The 25059-nt window shown below is 40.8% G+C and overlaps 1 protein-coding gene across 4 annotated transcripts in view; it reads right to left on the bottom strand.

Annotated features, from left to right (window-relative positions):
* col4a4 (collagen, type IV, alpha 4) overlaps window positions 1-25059 on the bottom strand; it is a 148572-nt gene that overhangs the window by 91236 nt on the left and 32277 nt on the right. For all 4 annotated transcript variants that reach the window (XM_052467075.1, XM_052467074.1, XM_035791406.2 and 1 more), the window contains 9 exons: window positions 12720-12854; window positions 12400-12444; window positions 9370-9486; window positions 7984-8052; window positions 7543-7578; window positions 6581-6643; window positions 4044-4079; window positions 3725-3766; window positions 574-654 (listed from right to left, as the gene is read on the bottom strand). In XM_052467075.1, the coding sequence (XP_052323035.1) occupies window positions 574-654; window positions 3725-3766; window positions 4044-4079; window positions 6581-6643; window positions 7543-7578; window positions 7984-8052; window positions 9370-9486; window positions 12400-12444; window positions 12720-12854 (624 nt within the window). The remainder of the gene's footprint in view (window positions 1-573; window positions 655-3724; window positions 3767-4043; window positions 4080-6580; window positions 6644-7542; window positions 7579-7983; window positions 8053-9369; window positions 9487-12399; window positions 12445-12719; window positions 12855-25059) is intronic.

Below are 25059 nucleotides of genomic sequence, written 5' to 3' on the forward strand. Positions count from 1 at the left end.
ACAATAAATGCACCCTCAGGGTATGTGGTTTCCAGTTTACATAGTCCAATGAAGTTCTTTCAGGGCCGTCGAGGTGTCTGCTTGGGGGGGGGGGGGTGTACACGACGTTTATAATCCCAGAGAATTCTCTTGGTAGATAATGTGGTCGGCATTTGATTGTAAGGAATTCTAGGCCAGGTGAACAAAATGACTTGAGTTCATGTATGTTGTTATGATCACACCGCAACTTGTTAATCATAAGGCATACACCCTCGCCCTTTTTCTTACCATAGAGATGTTTGTTTCTGTCGGCGCGACGCGTGAAGAAACCAGGTGGCTGTACTGACTCTGATAACGTATCCCGAGTGAACCATGTTTCCATGAAACAGAGAATGTTAAAATCTCTGATGTCTCTCTGGAAGGCAACCCTTGCTCGGATTTGGACATTGGCTAGTAGAGAGTAAATGGCATATATAGTAGTATACTTGGGAGCGAGTAACTTTCGAGCTGCTGGTAAGCCTCTCTAACCTCTAGAGTACCTGCCACCCCACAGACAACCAATGATAATCATGTTATAGAAGACATCCTGATCACCTTGCTTCCTTTGATGTAGAAGTCTTCTGGGGGGTCCACAAACTCAAAGGGTCCTGGGGGCCCTTGGGTACCCTGGTCTCCCTATGACACATACACAGGTGAGGTTGTCAGCACATTCTTTACACACAAACTGTATCTATATATAGAGTACCAGTCAAAAGATTGGATACACCTACTCATTCAAGGGTTTTTCTTTATTTCTACATTGTAGAATAATAGTGAAGACATCAAAACTATGAAATAACACATATGGAATCATGTAATAACCAAAGAGGTGTTAAACAAATCAAATGATATTGTACATTTGAGATTCTTCAAAGTAGCTACCCTTTTCCTTGATGACAGCTATTCACACGCTTGGCATTCTCTCAACCAGCTTCATGAGGTAGTCACCTGGAATGCATTTCAATTAACAGGTGTGCCTTTTTAAAAGTTAATTTATGGAATTTATTTCCTTCTTAATGTGTTCGAGCCAATCTTTTGTGTTGTGACAAGGTACAGGTGGTATACAGAAGATAGCCCTATTTGGTCCATATAATGGCAAGAACAGCTCAAATAAGCAAAGAGAAACTAAAGTCCATCATTACTTTAAGACATAAATGTCAGTCAATCACAAAAATTTCAAGAACATAGAAAGTTTCAAGTGCAGTCGCAAAAACCATCAAGCGTTATGACTAAACTGTCTCTCATGAGGACCGCAACAGGAAAGGAAGACCCAGAGTTACCCGTAAGTTAATTAGAGTTAACTGCACCTCAAATTGCAGTTCAAATAAAGTAACAGACACATCTCAACATCAACTGTTCAGAGGCGACTGTGTGTATCAAGCCTTCATGGTCAAATTGCTGCAAAGAAACCACTACTAAAGGACACCAATAAGAAGAAGAGACTTGCTTGGGCCAAGAAACAGAAGCAATGGACATTAAGACAGGTGGAAATTTGTCCTTTGGTCTGATGACATTTTTGGTTCCAACCGCTTTGTCTTTGTGAGACACAGTGTAGGTGAACGGATTATCGTGGCACGTGTGGTTCTCACCGTGAAGCATGGAGGAGGAGGTGTGATGGTGCTTTGCTGGTGACATTGTCTGTGATTTATTTATCATTCAAGGCACACTTATCCAGAATGGCTACCACAGCGTTCTGCAGCCCATCTGGTTTGTGCTTACTCAGAAAAATTAAGAAAAATCCTGGAATGAGTAGGTGTGTCCAAACTTCTGACTGGTACTATATATATATATATATATATTAAAATACAAAAAAACTGTCATGGGTAGCACAAATAAAACATTACAAAATCGACCAGAAAAATAGTTACATTTCTCCACAAATCAGTCCCCAATCAATGCTTTAAATTACCCGAACAGCACCAGAACATCAAGATGAAATGTATTTTGAATTTTGTTCCAGCAATACGGTGCATTAAAACTAAAAGCAGATTCACCAAGCTCGGTGGAGACCCTAGAAACCTCAAAAGTAAACCAATCCTGTGAGCGGGTTAGGCAAGGTGTCTATACTTCAACAGCAAAGGTAGATTAGTCAGAAGTTTATGAAGTAGGGCCTTGTCAACAAAAAGGGAATAATGTAGAGATCTACAGGTCTTTAGCGAAGTCCAGCCAACCTTTTGATATAGGATACAGTGGTGAGTATCAAAACTGTCACCTGTAACAAAATGAAGGGCACTTGGAGACTTTTATCTCCCTCACCAACTTCAAACATCAGCTAGCTGAGCAGCTAACCGATCGCTGCAGCTGTACATAATCTATTGGTAAATAGCACACCCATTTTCACCTACCTCATCCCCACAGTTTTTATTTATTTACTTTTCTGCTCTTTTGCACACCAATATCTCTACCTGTACATGATCATCTGATCATTTATCACTCCAGTGTTAATCTGCAATATTTAAATTATTCGCCTACCTCCTCATGCCTTTTGCACACATTGTATATAGACTCCCCTTTTTTCTCTGTGTTATTGACTTGTTAATTGTTTACTCCATGTGTAACTCTGTGTTGTCTGTTCACACTGCTATGCTTTATCTTGGCCAGGTCGCAGTTGCAAATGAGAACCTGTTCTCAACTAGCCTACCTGGTTAAATAAAGGTGAAATACATTTTTTTTTTAAATGGGAGATGGCAACCAAAGGTTTATGAGTATTTACACTTTGATAAATAATATCACCATAATCAAGAACAGATCAAATGATTGACTGTATAATCTACTTCCTAATGCTTAGAGAAAAGTCTGTTTTTATAGAAAAAGGACACTTTAAATATTATCTTCTTAACCAGCTCATCTTTATGTTTTTTAAACGTATTATCTATATCAATCCTAATGCTTAAGTATTTATTTGCAGGAACATGATCGATTGGAGAACCATCTAATGAGTGAACATTCTTACAAGAGTTTAAAGGGGTCAGGTTAAATGTGGAAGACACATTTCAGTTGAAGGCATTCAGTTGTACAACTGACTAGGTTTCCCCCTTTCCCTTTCCCTAAAAACATGTATTTTGTTTTGCCCGTATTAAGCACAAGTTTTAAATCAACAAGGGATTCCTGCACAGCTATAAAATCTGACTGAATAGCATACATAATAGTATCATCTACATAATCATCTACATATCATCTACATAAAGATATACAATATTTTACAGTTTGACCAATGTGTTTATCTAAATAGTGACGAGAACAGGTCCCAAAATCAACCCCCGTGATACACCTTATGTACCTCAAGAAATGTAGACTTAACCCCATCAATCACTATGGCCTGAGTTCTGTCACTAAGATAATCATTAAACCATTAACAGGTGTTAGCTCAGGCCCATTGACGACAACTTTTGACAGGTTTACAAACAAAGCAGCACATTTCATTTTAGTGACTAAAGCATTGACAAGATCATTAATAACTAAAGTGGTTGCTGTAATAGTGCTATGCCCAGGCCTAAACCATAATTGGTTAACATTAAAAATACATTTGCAAAAGTTGTACATTTTCTAAGGATTCAAGAATCTTAGCTAGACAAGAAAGCCTTGAAATGGGGCGATATAAGTATTAAGATCACTACTATCCTTGCCCTTATGGATTGGAAGCACAAGAGCTGATTTCCATACTTGATCTGCAGGGGTGTTATGGACACACTTGTGGGTTACTCACTTCATCTCCTTTCTGTCCTGGCAATGATCTTCCTTTCTCTCCCTGGTGAAATGACAGGGAGAGAGGGAGAGGTAGAGGGAGATAGAGAATTAATGAAAGAGAGAGAGTGATTGTGACAGATAAATACAACTAAAGCTAGCCTATGGAGAGGGCCGTGTACTAGTGTTTCGTATGATTTAGAATGCTTTCAACATAGGGGAGATTACTGAATATGCCATTGTGGCATGAAATAATATTAGATTATCCCTTTTCATAGTCTGTGGAGTAAAATGTGTGAAAGTGTAATCGAGCAGGTAGTTAGGTAAAGGTAGGAACATACAGGCAGACCTCTCAGGCCAGGTGAACCAGTTAAACCCTGCGGAAAAAACACACAGACATCCTTATGAATAAACATGGTTTTAAACAAATTCAAGGTGATTGTTTGGATGACACTAGAACACACAATACACAAAGAAACAAACTGCAGGCTACGTACGATATGTACCACAAATACAGTATACATTGAACACACACATTCGAGTGAGAAAACACAATGGGTCCCAAATGGCACCCTATTCCTTTATATAGTGCACTACAGTGTTTACACAGCCACACTCAGAACCCAAATCTGATTTTTCATCTATATCCAATGTTTTTTCTGACTGTCCACACTCTGTTTTACATGTGACCCATATCAGATTTGCACATTCAGTTGTAGCACACAGGTGCAATGTTCATTTCCTGTCACTGTTCCTTAACATTTTGGGGTGGTTGTTATTATAACAGAGGGTCATGTGCAAAAAAAACTTCAGAGCACATCTTTTTTTATCTGAGTGTCCAGACAGAAGTTGCATATGGAGGATAGGGTTTGTACCAGGATTCAGATTCACCGATGCAGGAGTGAAGATATCAGATTCCATTTGTGTTTTTTGTTGTTTACACATTATGGAAAATATCATATTGGTATAAGATATGAAAATAATTGAAAAATGATCTGAATTAGGCTGCCTGTGTAAACGCAATGTCAGACGATTTTGCTACTCCTATTTTCCATGTTTTCATTCTAAGCCTGCAAGAAAATGTGTGCCCTCAGGCCTGGAGGAAAGCAAAAGTAATTTTGCGACCCAATAATAGTAAAGCCCCCTTTGCTGGCTCAAATAGCCGACGAATCAGCCTGTTACCAACCTTTAGTAAACTTTAGGAAAAAAATGTGTTTGACCAGATAAAATGCTATTTTACAGCAAACAAATTGACAACATATTTCCAGCACACTTATAGGGGAAGGGCATTCAACATGCAGAGCACTTACACAAATTACTGATGATACTGCATTTGACATTATCAATCATAGTCTGCTACTGGAAAAACATGTGATATGGCTTTACACCCCCTGCTATATTGTGGATAAAAAGTTACGTCACAACGTGAAAAAAACTGTCTGCATGTTCTTCACAAAGAGGGAAACTGATGCTACTGAGCCAGATGTCTATTGGTCGGAGGAGAGGCTCCAGGTGGTATCTGATTTTAAGTACCTTGGCATCAAACTTGATTCCAACCTCTCTTTTAAAAAGAAGGGGAAAAAGGTCATTCAAATAACCAAATTCAACCTATCTTATTTCCGATTAATACAAAATTGTTTGACTGCAGAGGTAGCTAAACTGTACTTGAAATCTATGATACTCCCCCACTTAACATACTGCTTGACTAGTTGGGCCCAAGCTTGCTGTACAACATTAAAACCCATTCAGACTGTCTACAAACAGGCTCTCAAAGTGCTTGATAGGAAGTCCAATAGCCATCATCACTGTTACATCCTCAGAAAGCATGAGATCCTGAGTTGGAAAAATCTTGTACAATACACCGATGCATGTCTTGTATTCAAGATCCTAAATGGCCTGGCTCCCCCTCCACTCAGTACTTTTGTTAAACAGAACACCCAAACATATGGCAGCAGATCCACAAGGTCTGCCATGAGAGGTGACTGTATAGGTTCCCTTAAGGAAAAGCATCTTTTGTCAATCTGCATTCTCTGTGAGAGCTTCCCATGTTTGGAATACACTGACACCAGACACACATAACTGTACCACCTATCACACTTTCACAAAAAACATGAAGACATGGCTAAAGGCCAATCAGATTTGTGAACATAATCCCTAGTTGTGTTTTGTCGCTTTCCATGTTGTCTGCAGACACCCATGCATACCTCATAAGACATGCCACCAGAGGTCTCTTCACAATCCCCAAGTCTTGAACAGACTATGGGATGCGCACAGTATAACATAGAGCCATGGCTACATGGAACTCTATTCTACATCAGGTAACTGATGCAAGCAGTAGAACCAGATTTAAAAAACTGATAAAAATACACCTTATGGAACAACAGGGACTGTGAAGAGACACAAACAAAGATACAGACACACGCATACACATGCTAACACACACATACTCTACACACACGTGCACATGCATTTTGTATTGTAGATATGAGGTATTAGAGTAGTGGCCTGAGGGCACACACTTAATGTGTTGTCAAACATAATGTAACATTTTAAAATGTACATAAACAGAGTTGGGTAGTTACTTTCTAAATGTAATCCATTAGAAATATAAATAATACACAGACGCTGAGACGCGATTGTCCGGTGTCCCATTGTGACATAGCTGAAACCACCCTCCCGGAGGACGCACAGCCCAAATTCTCAACCAAAGAGGATCCGGTACGTGTCCTCTATTCATTTGAATATGTTGACAGTTGGAAAAGTAGCTTGAGCTGCGCTGAGAATTAGAAATGTATGAAAGGCCAATGGTCCAATATTCTAGAACACTGCTGTGCGTACATATACACGTTTTGGACTATGATAGATGCTTTATACTCACATCTGATCCATCCAAACCAACTGGTCCAGTAGGTCCCCTAGGGCCGCTAATGCCTTGGAAGCCCTGTAAAACAAAGAACCCTGCGTCAAACCCTAAAAAACAACCTGGATACATCCACAACCCACAAAGCATCTGAATGAACACATGGGTAGGGTAAGATTCCATGCTTGAAGTGGAATGAAAAAGGTGGTGTTACTAATTTTCATTTTAGTAACAGCGTTCATACTTTAGTGCAAATATTCTATAAGAGGTGCAGGTACTCAAGCAGGAAGGCAAGGCAAACTCGTTCTCACGATTTCTGGTATATCATCAAATAAATCAATCACGGCGCGTTTTTGGACTCATTCAGAAGTTTTGACTTGACTTAGAAAAATACTCTTGGAAATACTCTTTAATATTGAAAGTACCATTTATATTCATAAACATAAGTATCAAATTATGCTGTTGCTGCTTCCTGTTCACAATAACTTTTGATTAAAAGCCCAATGTCAAAACACCGTTTTGAGGTGTACAAATCAATGTTCAGAATATGCAGAAATAGTTTGTACTATATTGAAAACTTTAACATAAAATGTACTACCGACATATACAGATGTAGGATCTTAATTTGATCACTCTTTTGCTGTTGACTTTTCCTGCAAGGAAGAAAATGCAAACTTGTTGTGTATTTGAATTTGAAAAAGGCTTCTAAAGTTTGTCATTTCAACTTTGAAATTTCAACTAAAAGTGAGCTTTTGTAATGGAGTAACACATACTGTCCACATCAGGGAAAGTAGCATAATATAAATTAATTAAATATGGAAAAATAATTAATTATTTTAATTGAGGATGATAGTAAATGAAGCCAACAGCAGCAGAGGCAGGCACATGCTGGTAGGGGGGCATTTTGAAGTAGTGTATGTTGTGACTTGACAGGCTGTAGGGAACCCATCCAACAACCGTCCAACAACCATCTTACTCACAGGCAGTCCAGTAACCCCAGCATGGCCGACATCACCCTGTCAGAGAAGAAGAGAAGAGAAAAGAAAAAGAGAAGAAGTCTGAACAACAGAACATACATGGCAATGTGAGGAGGCATTGGAGTGGGTGAGGTGGGAGTGGAGTGGGTGGGCAAACGGGTGTACAAAGCTAAGAGGGTATAGGAGTGAGAGTCAGGTCCACAGACAATGACTGTAGGATGATTGATTGTGTGGAAGCATGGTTTTGTTTTGTATGCAGACATGGGTTGGGCACCTAAAAGGTTTATGACAATCAATCCATCCATCCACCCATCATCAATCAATAAATAATCAAATAAGATTGCGTAAGAGATGCAAGCATGTACAGGTGGGAAAGCATGTACAGGTGGACACACAAATGAAAGAGACTGTATGGAGGGGTGATGGTTGTGAAAGCCCACTTACAGGTATACCAGGGTACTGGATGAACTGAACGGTGGGGTCCCCTGGCACTCCTTTGATCCCTGAGAAACCCTGCAGTCATCAATAGAAAATGTCAACAACACAATACAGTATATTTGAACATGAATGTATTTGTTACTGAGTGGAAACTCACAACCCTACGCAAAATACACAAGAAGCACCGCAAATAACACTGATCTAGAGAAGGCATTTCTAGTTCTGGGGCAACAGTACTTCTAGGTCTCAGGAAGGCAGTAGCAAGAGCCCGACTGTGTGATCCGAGTCATGTGGACCAAGTTCCGCCCAGACCGGGGTGTGAATTCAAAACCCTCTGTACAGTTAACACAACATACTCAAGAAGCGCTTCTAGGTCTCAGGAAGGCAGTAGCAATACCCTTAGCTATCCCCTACATATGCATATGTACATTAAATGGCCCACAGTACACTACTGCCCCAACAAGCAAAGGAGTAGGAACTGCACATTTGGTCATTTTTTGTACATTATATACATGCTTTATCATTTGGGCAAATATCCTGCCTCCATTGTGTTGTATTGAAAGATTTTTTGTTTGCAGAAATGGATTTATGTTTGCAGAAACTGCAAAAAGCTCAAGTGAAACCAAGGAAAAAGGCAGTAACTGGCATCACTCACGTCAGTTACTGCCTTTTATCTTGGTTTCAATTAGCCACAATTCATTTGGCTGTACAATAAAAACAAACTTTGAAGTCACTTTTCACAGTTTCACTCTATGAGCAGTTATTACTCTTTTGCTTGGTAGGGTAGACTACAGCTCTGTCAGTAATTACTTGTACAGGTGTAGGATCTTAATTTGATCACCCTGTTGTTGCAGGACATGCAAACTTGAAGTGTATTCAAGGTTTTAAAAATAAAATGTAAGACCAAAAATGTATCAACCCTACAAAAATGTATATTGTCACACCCTGATCTGTTTCACCTGTCTTTGTGCTTGTCTCCACCCCCCCTCAAGGTGTCACCCATCGTCCCCATTATGCCCAGTGTATTCTCTTTGTCTGTTGCCAGTTCGTTTTGTTCGTCAAGCCTAACAGCATTTCCCCCCTGGCTCCTGTCTGTTTCTAGTTCCTGTTTTCTAGTTTTCACAGTTTTGACCATTCTGCCTGTCCTGACCCTGAGCCTGCCTGTCGTTCTCTACCTTGTCACACCACACTGGATTATTGATCCCTGTCTGCCATGACCCTTAGGCTGCCTGACGTTCTGTACCTTTTGGACTCTGATCTGGATGACTGACCTCTGCCTGCCCTTGAGCTGTTGTTTTTCCTGCCCCCTGTTCCTTCATGTTCTGGGATCTCAAGGAATGCAGAGTGATATAGCCCCTCTCTGTGTCCCCTACAGTTCTGTGCTGTACTCACCGCTCCCCCATCAGGCCCATCCAGACCATGGATTCCAGGGAAACCAGAGTCCCCTCTGGTCCCGTTACAGCCATCAAGCCCTGGTAGACCAGGAACACCCCCTGGCCCTGGGTGGCCCTGGAACACACACACACACACACACACACACACACACACACACACACACACACACACACACACACACACACACACACACACACACACACACACACACACACACACACACACACACACACACACACACACACACACACACACACATTAGGCTATTTATGCACTATTGGTCATTCCCACTATCCAGTCCCTTTTCTTTCCCCAGGAAATATAACTTCTTATACCATGGCATTGTTGAATAATAGTTTCTAATGGGCTTGAAGGGCATTCTAGAGCGTGCATTATTTCCCTATAACACACTGTTATATTTGCATGGTAGAATTCAATGGCTATAGTTCTATGCTTGAACTGCTTTTGAAAGCAAAAGTCGAATTGAAAACGTCATTGGCACTGTTGAATTAGATTTTTATAATAGCAAGTTAGGACTGATGGTTTGGTTAGCTAAACTATCAAGTCTGTTTGCTTGGTTACCAAGGCAACGACTGTTGCTATATGGTAAACTCGCTAGCTACTTCAGTGGATGTTAAACACATTTCTACCTGCAAATGAACACATTTCTAGCTGTACATTTGTTAAATTATAGCCATGGTATAAAATATATAATCAACTAACAATAATGCAACTCTGTGGCACGATAGTTTCACTTTGCTAGCGTGTCGTGGAACACACATTCTACATCGTTCATTATTTTCTAGAGAACGCATAGCCCCTCGTTGACTATCCCTTACTTATTTAGTGTAAAATGTGGATTCCAAAAGGCTTTAAATATAAGATTAGGTGTCATTTACCATAAAAACACAAAGATATGGATCAATATGCATTTGGTTTTCAGTGCATGTTGGCATTTTTGCCATGTCCCCTGGTGCTATTCGTCAACTACTACAATAAATATAAACTATAAGACAATAAAATATTTCTTCATTATTTTAAATATATCTCATCAATATTTTATTTCTCATGATTATTGTATTTATTATTATTGTATTTATGATGTTCTGTGTGTCCCTGATATCACTTTCCACCCTGTTAGTTTGTAGTAAATCTCCTTTAAGAAAACAACCCCTTGACATCATGTAGTGTCATCACATTGTTGGTGGGAAAACGGTCATGATGGGATGCTAATGTCAAAGTGAAGTCAAAACTTGCATATTTGAGTCGCATCTGGGATCATTTTAGCATTTCATGACGTAAGTCTGTTTGTCTCACTCATACATTTCCACCCTGTTAGGATAAATTACAGAGAACATTTAGGAAATGTCAAAATGTTAAGATACTTGTCACACCCTGATCTGTTTCACCTGTCACAGGGTGAACATTTGGAGGTTTCACACTGTTAGAATTATGCAACTAACATAATAACATTTTTCTGAAAGTCAAACTTGTCCTTTTTATGATATACTTAAGAAATTAAACATAAACAGTACCAGTCAAAAGTTTGGACACACATACTCATTCCAGGGTTTTTCTTATGTTTTTTTACTATTGTATACATTGTAGAATAATAGTGAAGACATCAACACTATGAAATAACATATATGGAATCATGTAGTAACCAAAAAAGTGTTAAACAAATCAAAATATATTTTATTTTTGAGATTCTTCAAAGTAGCCACCCTTTGCCTTGATGACAGCTTTGCACACTCTTGGCATTTTCTCAACCAGCTTCATGAGGTAGTCACCTGGAATGCACTTCAAATAACAGGTGTGCCTTGTTAAAAGTTAATTTGTGGAATTTCTTTCCTTCTTAATGCATTTGAGCCAATCAGTTGTGTTGTGAACAGGGGGCGGTGTTATACAGAATATAGTCCTATTTGGTAAAAGACCAAGTCCATATTATGGCAAGAACAGCTCAAATAAGGAAAGAGTAATGACAGTCTATTACTTTAAGACATGAAGGTCAGTCAATTTGAAAATGTCAAGAACTTTTCAAGTGCAGTCGCAAAAACCATCAACGCTATGATGAAACTGTCTCTCATGAGGACCGCCACAGGAAAGGAAGACCCAGAGTTACCTCCGCTGCAGAGGATAAGTTCCTTAGAGTTTCCAGTCTCAGAAATTGCAGCCCAAATAAATGCTTCACAGAGTTCAAGCAACAGACAAATCTCAACATCAACTGTTCAGAGGAGACTGTGTGAATCAGGCCTTCATGGCCGATTTGCTGAAAAAAGGACACCAATAAGAAGATACTTCCTTGGGACAAGAAACACGAGCAATGGACATTAGACCAATCTGTCATTTCGAGGGTTGGGTTCCAACCGTCGTGTCTTTGTGAGACGCAGAGTAGGTGAACGGATGATCTCCGCATGTGTGGTTCCCACCGTGAAGCATAGGTGAGGAGGTGTGATGGTGTGGGGGTGCTTTGCTGGTGACACTGTCTGTGATTTATTTAGAATTCAAGGCACTCTTAACCAGCATGGCTACCACAGCATTCTGCAGCGATACGCCATCCCATCTGGTTTGCGCTTTGTGGGAGTATCATTGAGAGAATGCCAAAAGTGTGCGAAGCTGTCATCAAGGCAAAGGGTGGCTACATTGAAGACTCTAAAATATAAAATATATATTTGATTTGTTTAACACTTTTTTTCCTTACTACATGATTCCATATGTGTTATTTACTTGTTTTGATGTCCTCAATATTATTCTACCATGAAGAAAATAGTAAAAAATAAAGAAAAATCCTTGAATGAGTAGGTGTGTTCAAACTTTTGACTGGTACTGTATACTTTTCCCCAAAAGACGTATGAGGTCCAAAAGGCATAGGAATGACATATGAACTGTACTGTGCAGTATTGAGCAGAAAGTAGTTTGCAGTTCTTTAGCTAACCATGGTATTACAATATGTCATGGCAAGGAATTGGTCAACAGGTATACACATACACATGTGCATACATGCTTGCATTCCCCACACACACTCACCGGGACACCATCTAGTCCAGGATATCCTGGTACGCCAGCAATACCCTGAAAAAGCAGAAACAGATCAGGAGTCAGAACACACACAGACACACAAGATCTAAAATGTATTTCTCTTTAACCATGTCATGATCTCTCTTTTTCTCCTTGTCCCTCTCCATGTCATTATGACACTTAAAACCAGTTGAGAGTTTGTGATTGACAGGGATTCTTTTGGGTACATGATTACAGTACACGTAAGTACAGTACAGCACAAGTGGGACCTGATCAGGTGAAGTGGTCAGGTTAAACTCAGAATCCTAAATATGAGGTATTTAATTTACCACGTCTCCCTTCGGTCCAGATACGCCAGGGAAGCCCTCCTCTCCTCGATATCCCTTCTCTCCAAGAGGCCCCTGGGGGCCCGGGAACCCAGGTGGCCCCTGAGGCCCCTGTCGTCCTAAAACTCCTGGAACACCCTGGACATCACAGTGACACGTTACAAACACTGGGGATCACATGTACAAGGCTACAACATACTGAAAATAACAAATAAATATAAATATCATGAATTAAGCGGGCATATCAGAGAGGTATGCCTGTTCTTCAACATATACACTACATGCCCAAAGGTATGTGGACACTTGCTTGTCGAACATCTCATTCCAAAATCATGGGCATTAATATAGATTTGGTCCCCCCCTTTGCTACTATAACAGCCTCCACTCTTCTGGGAAGGCATAACAGTAGATGTTGGAACATTGTTGTGGGGACTTGCTTCCATTCAGCCACAATAGCATCAGTGAGGTCGGGCACTGATGTTGGGGATTTAGGACTGGCTCAAAGTCAATTCATCCCAAAGGTGTTCGAAGGAGTTGAGGTCATGGCTCTATGCAGGCCAATCCAGTTCTTCCACACCGATCTTGACAAAACATTTCTGTATGAACCTCGCTTTGTGCACAGGGGCATTGTCATGCTGAAACAGGAAAGGGCCTTCCCCAAACTGTTGCCACAAAGTTGGAGGCACAGAATTGTCTATAATGTCATTGAATGCTAAGATTTCCCTTCACTGGAACTAAGAGGCCTAGCCCAAACCATGAAAAACAGCCCTAGATCATTATTCCTCCTCCACCAAACTTTGAAGTTGGCACTATGCATTGGGGCAGGTAGCATTCTCCTGGCACCCACCAAACCCAAATTCGTCCATTGGACTGCCAGGCAGGGAAGCATGATTCATCACTCCAGAAATTTGACAAACTGACTTGTTGGAAAGGTGCCACATTGAAAGTCTCTGAGCTGTTCAGTAATGCCATTCTACTGCCAATGTTTGTCTATGGAGATTGCATTGCTGTGTGCTCGATTTTATACACCTGTCAGTAACGGGTGTGACTGAAATAGCCGAATCTACTAATTTGAAGGGGTGTCCACATACTTTTGTATATATAGTTTGTATATATAGTGTATGTATGTATATCTGAACTGAATATTCCACAACATTGTGCCCTGTGTCGCGTTTAGTAGACACCAAACAGAAGAAAACTGACTGAAACAGGGAGCGATTGCCTGGACTTGTCCAATAAGAATCACTCATTTTAGTTTTCAGCTGCAAAACATATAACAAACTTTTTCTGCTGTCTGCCCTAACGAACATTGTCCAACTGAACGTGGTCAAAATGAACATGTGTAGATGAGAACTTGGTACTTTTGGTTTAGTAGATAGAATGTCTTTATCAGCCCCTACTGAGTAAATGATATACACTGAATATAAATATAAACGCAACATGTAAAGGGTCGGTCCCATGTTTCATGAGCTGAAAAAAAAGTTCCCAGTAATCTTCCATACGCAGAAAAAGCTTATTTCTCTCAAATTTTGCCAAAATATTCCATCCACCTGACAGTTGTGGCATATCAAGAAGCTGATTAAACAGCATGCTCATTGACTGATGTCAATGATCATTGACTGATGTCAACGTTGTGAAGAGCCCCCAATGATGGCAGTTAGGTTATGGTATGGGCAGGCATAAGCAACGGACGACAAACACAACTGCATTTTATCGATAGCAATTTGAATGCACAGAGATACCGTGACGAGATCCTGAGGCCCATTGACATGCTATTTATCATAATTCAAAGGCCGCAAGTCACAAATGTTCTGTACACAATTCCTGGAAGCTGAACATTTCCAAGTTCTTCCATGGTTTACATACTCACCAGACATGTCACACATTGAGCATGTTTGGAATGCTCTGAATCGACGTGTACGACAGCGTGTTCCAGTTGCTGCCAATATCCATCAACTTCACACATCCATTGAAGAGGAGTGGGACATCATTCCACATAGCCGCAATCAACAGACTAATCAACTCCAAGTAAAGGAGATGTGTTGCGCTGCATGAGGCAAATGGTGGTCACACCAGATACTGACTGGTTTTCTGATCCACGCCCCTACCTTTTTTTTAATGGTATCTGTGACCAACAGATGCATATCTGTATTCAAAGTCATATGAAATCCATAGATTAGGGCCTAATGAATTTATTTAAATTGACTGATTTCCTTATATGAACTGTAACTCAGTAAAATCTTTGAAATTGTTGCATGTTGCGTTTATATTTTTGTTCAGTACATAGAAGAGTACTAACAGGTAGTGTAGGAATATTTGCTTTCTTCTCTTTGCTAATCTCTTGTGGACAGACAACGTAAACATAAGCATCTGACCAAATTAAGATTTTAGTTCTGGGAAAACCGAGATGATCTCTTTGCAGATAACCAAACCTGGTAAAAACCGACTGCCACAACATACAGTATGGGTTATTTCTGTGTCCATTTCATTGACTGATTGGTGGTGGCAGTAATCTCTTTAAGTGATAATGTCCGAGAAGCCGGTGTTTAGAGGATACATTTACACGGGTGTTGTTAGGCCCGAGACGAAGTCGGGTTACCAACAAATTAAAATAATGATAATAATGAATAATATTTTGATGAATTTATTCATGCTATTTCATCCTTTCACAAGATATAGTCCCTACACAAATCTAGGGTTGCTAAACAAGCCGGCTGGTTGTTTGTTCTATCGATTCGGCTCCTAAAGACGCAACCCAGTTGTTCAATATTTTTGTTCTGTATCTATGGACCTGACCCAGTCGTTCATTCTAAATGTCCCATTGCTATACTGGCAACTTTCTTATCCCTGGCTTGCTAGATAGACAACTACGGATAACTTACAGTCACGTCAAAAAGTGCAGCAAGAATAACAGCAAAGTAGATGCATTTGCATTTGTTCAAGCTGTTTTCTAGTGAAATTTATTTGGACATATCCGTAACAATGAGCCAATGTGGCGGGATTTCGCCTGGCACAGAAATTGTGCTCTCTCGTTAGGCCACTGTTGTTCAGAGGAGCTAGCCAACAACACAGCCAACAACAACACTTCAAACTGAAGCTGGAAAGACCGGAAGCCAGACGGAAGCCACCCCTCAGTAAAAGGAACATAACAACCCGCTTGGGAGTTTGCCAAAAGGCACCTAAATGACTCATTGACCATGAGAAACAAGATTCTCAGGTCTGATACAACCAAGATTGAACTCTTTGGCCTAAATGCCAGGTGTCACATCTGGAGCAGTTGCGTAAAGTACTCAAGTAAAAATACTTCAACCACCGAAAAGCACTCATTACATTTTGAATGCTTAGCAGGACAGGAAAATTGCCAAATTCATGCAATTATCAAGAGAACATCCATGGTCATCCCTATTGCCTCTGATCTGGCGGACTCACTAAACACAAATGCTTTGTTTGTAAATTATGTAAGAGTGTGCCCCTGGCGATCTGTAAATAATGAAAATGGTGCCGTCTGGTTTGCTTAATATAAGGAATTTGAAATTATTTACACTTTTACACTTTTTCAATACTTATGTATATTTTAGCAGTTATATTTACTTTTGATACTTAAGTATATTTAAAACCAAATACTTTTAGACTTCTACTCAAGTAGTATTTTACTGGGTGACTTTCACTTTTACTTGAGTAATTGTCTATTAAGGTATCTTTACTTTTACTCAAGTATGACAATTGGGTACTTTTTCCACCACTGGTCTGGAGGAAACATGCACCATTCCTACGGTGAAGCATGGTGGGGGCAGAATCATGCTGTGGGGATATTTTTCAGCAGCAGGAACTGGGAGACTAGTCAGGAATGAGGGAAATATGAATGGGGCAAAGTACAGAGATCCTTGACGTAAACCTGCTCCAGAGAGCTCAGGACCGAAGGTTCACCTTCCAACAGGACAACGACCCTAAGCACACAGCCAAGATAATGCAGGAGTGGCTTTGGGACAAGTCTCTGAATGTCCTTGATCGGCCCAGCCAGAGACCGGACTTGAACCCAATCAAACATCTCTAGAGAGCCCTGAAAATAACTGTGCAGCAACGCTCCCCATCCAACCTGACAGAGCTTGACAGGATCTGCAGAGAAGAATGTGAGAAACTCCAAAAATACAGGTGTGCCAAGCTTGCAGCATCATAATAAATAAATTAGCAAACATTTCTATAAACATGTTTTTTCTTTGTCATTATGGGGTATTGTGTGTAGATTGATGAGGAAAAAGACAATTTAATCTATTTTAGAATAAGGCTGTACCGGAACGAATTGTGAAAATAGGTCTGAATACTTTCCGAAGGCACTGGTATGTATATCCATAAAAATGATGGAAAAATGATAAAAACTGATTCATGATTTCGACTAGCTGAGAAACGCTGCCCACCTGTCTCTCTCGTCCCGACCTCTCGTCCCGACTCGAATTTGAATATTGGAAGAATGTTGCAAATGTTGGAGAGACAGACAGCAAGGTTTATAAAAATCTCCGCTGTTGAAAACTAAATCTTAGTCTAAAAGAAATGTGAGATCATTTCTAGATGCTTTTTATAGTGGAGATCAAGTTGATAAAGTGCCTGACTGGGCTGATGAGACAGTGGATTGCGCAGTCAGATGGAACAGAGTACATAGGCATTTTAACGTCATAGATTTAGCCGGTAGAAACTTGTGGAATAGACACCGGCTGGAATGCGGTTTTAACCAATCAGCATTCAAGATTAGACCCAACCGTTGTATAAATAAATAAAGATTAAATTATGCATTCAAAGACATTCAATAAGTCTTGGATTTTGTCAAAAGACTACTTAGTTGTAGGGGTGTCTTTGATTCATATTTTCTCTAGTGTAAGTCTCCCTGGTGGTCTACAGACAGAGAAATATAATTACTAGAACAGACATTCCCATTGAAGTACAGAGCCCGGTGTAGCTACCCATAAGAGACTGGACGTTGTTCTATTTTTATGGGTCTAGATCTATGGATGTGACAGAAGCTCAGTGCTGAACACAATACCCCAGTGGATAGAGAGTCACACAGTGTGAGTGTAAAGTGTGTGTTTTGCTTGAATAGAACTGTAAGGTTTATGCCTGTCTTTCTCCCAGCGTATGTCTTGGTGTCAAGCCTGTGAAAATCACTAAGACTGGCCCTGGATTGACAGAAGCTCAGTGCTGAACACTCTACGTACCCCTGTCTTTCTCCCAGCTCGCAAGCCTGTGAAAATCACTAAGACCCCTGATTCCCATTGAGTTTGTGTCACAGCAGCCATTGTGTGAGCCCGGCCATGGACAGCCTAGTACAGCAAATTAGAGTCGCGCCCAGCTGTCTAAATACAACTCAGCTAGTCGCTCCTACAGCCTCTCACCAGGCCTCCGCAAGCAAGGCCTGGACCAGGCCAGTACACTCACCACCAGTACAAGTAACGGTTCCAACTCCAACATTTAACCAACTCAGATACAACAAGTTTGTAGCTCCTACAGCCTGTTACCAGGCCTTGACCAGTACACCCATCAGCAAAACATGTAGTGGTTCCAACTCCAACGTTTAACCAACTCGTACATAATTTCAAAGAAGCGTTTACCTGCATTTACCACACAAATCATACATAAAATAAAGGTGTGTTAGCTAGAGTGTGTTTTGTCGCAATTGTAAGATTTTTTTGAGGTGTCGAGAGGTCAGACATCTAGTTATTGTGGAAATCGAGGAGAGAGGTCAAAGTCAGTATGTGTGTGTGTGTGAGGACTGATCACCCTTTCTGGACTTTTTTAAATATCAACATTTCTGGTTGGAGTGTCAGCACACCACTACTCACACTTTTCATGATGTCAACAAGGTCATGTTCATTTGGCACCAAATGGGAAAAAAACACACTGAAAGAGGGAGGGGCTACCTGGACTTAACAAACGGTAATTTTCATTGTTTGTTGGGTGGGCATCTATAAGGGTAGCGGAGGGAGGGGAGCAGGAGAGCAGGTATCTGACTAGTGGCTATTCAGGGTCTGAATACTTGTGTAAATGTGATATTTCAGTGTATTTATTATTATATATTTGCAAACATTTCTTAAAAACCTGTTTTTGCTATGTCATTATGGGGTATTGTGTATAGATTGATGAGGATTTTTTTTGTACAATCCATTTTAGAATAAGGCTGTAAGATAACAAAACATTTGGAAAAAGTGAATGGTTCTAAATACTTTCCAAATGCACTGTATATTCTGTATTCATTAGTAGCTGTGTGCTAGCGCCAGGGGCTATGCTGTAATGTAAGTCTGTAATCATTACTAATTTATGACTGAGCTCTTCATCCTTCCACATTCTAGGGATGTCTCCAGTCCCCTCTCACCAGTCGCTCCCCCTGCCACTATAGACTGATTAAAGAGGAGGCCTTCTGAATGGGCACTTCATCAATGAACAGGTGTGTGTGTGTATGTGTGCACATGCATGCATGTGTGCGTGTGTGAGTACATGTGTATGCATTTGTGTGTATTCTCTTTACATGTCTGTGCATGCATGCATGTGTGTGTGTGTGTCTTGTCTGTCTTGGCTCACAAAGCATATTTGAGCATCTGTGCACACTCACTTTACTGCACGGCTAACTGTTATTGTGCTCTTCTGCTTTACAAGGAAGCAGTAAATGTGTCACTTTTCTGTTAAAGGATATAATTGGGAATCTGGCTGCCTTTGTGGCATCTGTGCCCTTACACTGACACATTCCAGAATACACAAAACAGCCTGGCCATCTAGCTAAACCTCTCTGACTCTCATTGACAAGCATGACTTACATTTTGTGAGCAGATGTGAAGATGGAATATTGCTGTAATGCGTTGTGGCGGGATAAACAGTATTTACAACATAGGCCTGCGATGGCAACACACCTGAATGGGAGAGAGCGTAATAAGGCTCATCAAGCTGGCACACAATTAGGTCAGTGTGCCGACATCTCAGCAGGGTGGGTATAGGGCGGGGTGTGTATGGGTTTGTATGTGTGTGCATCTGTACTGAGTACATGCATGTGCACGCACACACACGTGTTTCTCTAATTTAATTTCACCTTTATTTAAACAGGTTGGCCAGATGAGAAAAAGTTCTCATTTACTGTAACCTGGTCAAGATAGAGCAAAGCAGTGCGACACAAATAACACAGAGTTACACAAGGGATAAACAAACGTACAGTCAATAACACAATAGAAAAGTCTATATACAGTGTGTGCAAATGTAGTAAGATTAAGGAGGTAAGGCAATAAATAGGCCATTGTGGTGAAATAATTACAATTTAGCAATTAAACACTGGAGTAATAGATGTACAGAAGATGAATGTGCAACTACAGATACTGGGGTGCAAAGGAGCAAAAAAAATAATAACAGTATGGGTATGAGGTAGTTGAGTGGGCTACTTACAGATGGGCTATGTACAGGTGCAATGATCGGAAAGCTGCACAGATAGCTGATGCTTAGATTTTTGCAATTCGTTCCAGTCATTGGCAGCAGAGAACTGGAAAGAAAGGCGGCCAAAGGAAGTGTTGGCTTTGGGGATGACCAGTGAAATATACCTGCTGGAGCGCATGCTATGGGTGGGTGTTGCTATGGGGACCAGTGAGCTGAGATAAGGCGGAGCTTTACCTAGCAAAGACTTATAGATGAGCCAGTGGGTTTGGCAATGAAAATGAAGTGAGGGCCAGCCAAAGAGAGCACACAGGTCCCAGAGGTGGGTAGTATATGGGGCTTTGGTGACAAAACGGATGGCATTGTGATAGACTACATCCAATTTGCTGAGTAGAGTGTTGGAGGCTATTTTGTAAATGATATCGTCGAAGTCAAGGATCGTTAGGATAGTCAGTTTTACAAGGGTGTGTTTAGCAGCATGAGTGAAGGAGGCTTTGTTGCGAAATAGGAAGCCAATTCTAGATTTAATTTTGGATTGGAGATGCTTAATGTGAGTCTGGAAGGAGAGTTTGCAGTCTAACCAGACACCTAGGAATTTGTAGTTGTCCACATGTTCTAAGTCAGAACCGTCCAGAGGAGTTATGCTAGTCGGGTGGGCGGGCGCGGGCAACAATTGGTTGAAGAGCATGCATTTAGTTTTACTTGCATTTAAGAGCAGTTGGAGGCCATGGAAGGAGTGTTGTATGGCATTGAAACTCGTCTGGGGGTTTGTTAACACAGTGTCTAAAGATGGGCCAGAAGAATACAGAATGGTGTTGTCTGCGTAGAGATGGATCAGAGAATCACCAGCAGCAAGAGCGACATCCATTGATGTATACTGAGAAAAAAGTAGAGAATTGAACCCTGTGGCACCCCCACAGAGACTGCCAGAGGTCCGGACAACGTGCCCTCCGATTTGAAACACTGAACTCTATCTGAGAAGTAGTTGGTGAACCAAGCGAGGCAGTCATTTGGGAAACCAAGACTGTTGAGTCTGCCGATGAGAATGTGGTGACTGACAGTCGAAAGCCTTGGCCAGGTAGATGAATACGGCTACACAGTATTGTCTTTTATCAATGGCGGTTATGATATCGTTTAGGACCCCGAGTGTGGCTGACGTGCACCCATGACCAGCTCGGAAACAAGATTGCATAGCGGAGAAGGCACGGTGGGATTCAAAATGTTTGGTGATCTGTTTGTTAACTTGGCTTTCGAAGACTTTAGAAAGGCAGGGTAGGATAGATATAGGTCTGTAACAGTTTGGGTCTAGAGTTTCTCCCCCTTTGAAGAGGGGGATGACCGTGGCAGCTTTCCAATCTTTAAGTATCTCAGATAATATGAAAAGTTGAACAGGCTAGTAATAGCGGTTGCAACAATTGCGGCGGATCATTTTAGAAAGAGAGGGTCCAGATTGTCTAGCCAAGCTGATTTGTAGTGGTCCATATCATGCAGCTCTTTCAGAACATCTTGATTTGGGTGAAGGAGAAATGGGGGAGGCTTGGGCAAGTTGCTGAGGGGGGTGCAGAGCTGTTGACCGGGGTTGAGGTAGCCAGGTGGAAAGCATGGCTAGCCGCAGAAAAATGCTTATTGAAATTCTCGATTATCGTGGATTTATCGGTGGTGACAGTGTTTCCTAGCCTCAGTGCAGTGGGGAGCTGGGAGGAGGTGCTCTTATTCGCCATGGACTTTTCGGTGTCCCAGAACTATTTGGAGTTTGTGCTAGAGGATGCAAATTTCTGTTTGAAAAAGCTAGCCTTTGCTTTCCTAACTGCCTGTGTATATTGGTTCCTAACTCCCCTTAAAAGTTGAATATCTAATGCATCAGGTCTGATGCTAATGCATCAGATCTGGAGTCAACCAAGTGCTATATTTGTTCTTAGTTCTACATTTTTTGAATGGGGTATGCTTATTTAAGATGGCAAGGAAAGCACTTTTAAAGAATAACCAGACATCCACTACTGACGGAATGAGATCAATATCCTTCCAGGATACCCGGGCCAGGTCGATTTGAAAGGCCTCCTTGCTAAAGTGTTTTAGGGAGCGTTTGACAGTGATGAGGGGTGGTTGTTTGACCGCAAAACCATTATGGACGCAGGTAATGAGGCTGTGATCGCTGAGATCCTGGTTGAAGAGAGCAGAGGTGTATTTAAAGGGCAGGTTGGTCAGGATGATATATATGAGGGTGCCAGTGTTTACAGATTTAGGGTTGTACCTGGTAGGTTCCATGATAATTTGTGTGAGATTAAGGGCATCAAGCTAAGATTGTAGGATGGCCAGGGTGTTAAGCATATCCCAGTTTTGGTCATCTAACAGTACAAACTATGAAAATAAATGGGGGGAAATTAATTCACATATGGTGTCCAGGGCACAGCTGGGGGCTGAGGGGATTCTATATCAAGCGGCAACAGTGAGAGACTTATTTCTGGAAAGGTGGATTTTTAGAAGTAGAAGCTTGAACTGTTTGGGCATAGACCTGGATAACATGACAGAACTCTGCAAGCTATTCCTACAGTAGTTTGAAACTACACCCCCTTTGGCAGTTCTATCTTGGCGGAAAACGTTGAAGTTGGGGATGGAAATTTCTGAATTTTTGGTGACCTTCCTAAGCCAGGATTCAGACACGGCAAGGACATCAGGGTTGGCGGAGTGTGCTAAAGCAGTGAACAAAACAAACTTAGGGAGGAGGCTTCTGATGTTAACATGCATGAAACCAAGGCTTTTACGGTTACAGAAGTCAACAAATGATAGCGCTTGGGGAATGGGAGTGGAACTGGGGGCTACAGTGCTTGGGTTAACCTCTACATCACCAGAGGAATAGAGAAGGAGTAGGAAAAGGGTACGGCTAAAGGCTATAAAAACTGGTTGTCTAGTGCTTTGGGGACAGAGAATAAAAGGAGCATATTTCTGGGCATGGTAGAATAGATTCAAGGCATAATGTACAGACAAGGGTATGGTAGGATGTGAGTACAGTGGAGGTAAACCTAGGCGATGAGATACGATGAGAGAGGTTTCGTCTCCGGAGGCACAATTAAGCCAGGTGAGGTCTCCGCATGTGTGTGGGGTGGGAAGAAAGAGCTGTTTAAGGCATTTTGAGCGGGACTGAAGGCTCTACAGTGAAATAAAACAGTAAAAACTAGCCAAGACAGCAGTAGACAAGGCTTATTGACATTAGAAAGAGGCATAAAGCAATCAACAACGGGTAAATATACAAACAAGAGTACATAAAGCTAACAGACAGGGGTATATCGAGACATCGAGATACATTTTCAATTTGTCAATTATTTTTATGGTATGTAATTCCTTTTTTATTTTTACACTTACTGATCATTTAAATATTTTATTTAAATTCTCTTTTATTTTATTTGAACCTTTATTTAACTAGGCAAGTCAGTTAAGAACAAATTATTATTTACAATGACGGCCAAACCCTAACACGGACGACGCTGGGCCAATTGTGCGCCACCTGTTGTGGTACAGCCTGGAATCAAACCAGGGTCTATAATGACACCTCTAGCACTGAGACGCAGTGCCTTAGACCACTGCGCCACTCGGGAGCACAATGTGAAGAGGTGTTTGTTCTCCGCCCACTTCATTTTATGGATAAAGAATCTGCCGTGAAAAATAAACAAATTAACAATGAAAGTTAAATCAGGGTCCATATAATTTGGATCAAAATAAAACATAATATCAGCCTTTCAAATTAACAATATTAGTTACTTTTAAAAGAAAATCTTCTAACTCACTCCAAAATCTTCTGACATAAGAACAGTCCCAAAAGAAATGGTCAAGAGTCTCTGGGTCACAACCACACAGTAGCGAACCGTCATCCCCACATTTTTAAATTGTATTTAATTTGGAATACAAATTTTAAAAATGGGGTGGGGCTGGCCTTTTTTCCATGTTATTTCAGAATTAATACGTGTCACATATCAGTTTGCAAAACAATATATATCATTGAGTTAATAAAGCAGCATACAGACATGGTCTTTTTTTTTGTTTTCTTGAGTAAGGCATCTCCAAAATGCAGGTGTTTCAGCCTAGTGCTTTCTGTGTTGGTGGGGCAAGCCAGCAGAAAATACAGTGTGGGCGAGCTAGAAAATTCTAGTCAATTGGGTGCTGCCATAGAGTTACATTAGAAGTGCCCATCCAAGAAGGCCCAAGGTCATTGGCCACAGAAAAAAATATGCCAAATCATGTTACATGTATAGTAGCTTTGACTGGACTGATCATGTCAAACTCATACTTTCAAGTCTTAGCTAGCAGTCATCATCATGAATCAAATCGACAATCTACTGGAAAATCCTTTTTAATCCTTGTCATATGAAGAGAAATAATGAAAATAGATAAAACGTATCGGTGCTCATCAGCCATTGGACATAAATATTACACATCAAGTTGGCTATAGCAAATTAAACAATGAGTGGTTTGGAAGGAATCAGTGACAGTGGTTAATGTTAACTGCATGCATTGCAAAGAAATCAGTAGCCTGCTATTCAGTGGAGTGGCTGTGTGGTCCCAAATCTGGGATTAAGGGGCTCTTTTCCAAGTTTAAAATGATAAACATTCAACATTGGCCATGCTGTCAATGAAGCATGATTTGTGCCGCGCACAAAACAACTGTTAACTCGGAACTGCGAAAACTTGAATTCAGTGAGTTCAAGACAATTGGAAATTAGGGAATAAACAACCTCTGACTGGGAAAATACGTTTTGAACGGTCATTAACCTGTTACTCCTTCCCCCTACTTTTTCGAACATTCTGTTAAAAATCGCGCAACATTTCAGCGCCCTGCTGCTCATGCCAGGAATATAGTATATGCATATGATTAGTATGTGTGGATAGAAAACACTCAGATGTTTATAAAACTGGTTAAATCACGGCTGTGACTATAACAGAACGTGCG

The sequence above is a fragment of the Oncorhynchus keta genome, chromosome 18, assembly GCF_023373465.1.
Source record: "Oncorhynchus keta strain PuntledgeMale-10-30-2019 chromosome 18, Oket_V2, whole genome shotgun sequence".
NCBI classification, from domain to species: domain Eukaryota; kingdom Metazoa; phylum Chordata; class Actinopteri; order Salmoniformes; family Salmonidae; genus Oncorhynchus; species Oncorhynchus keta.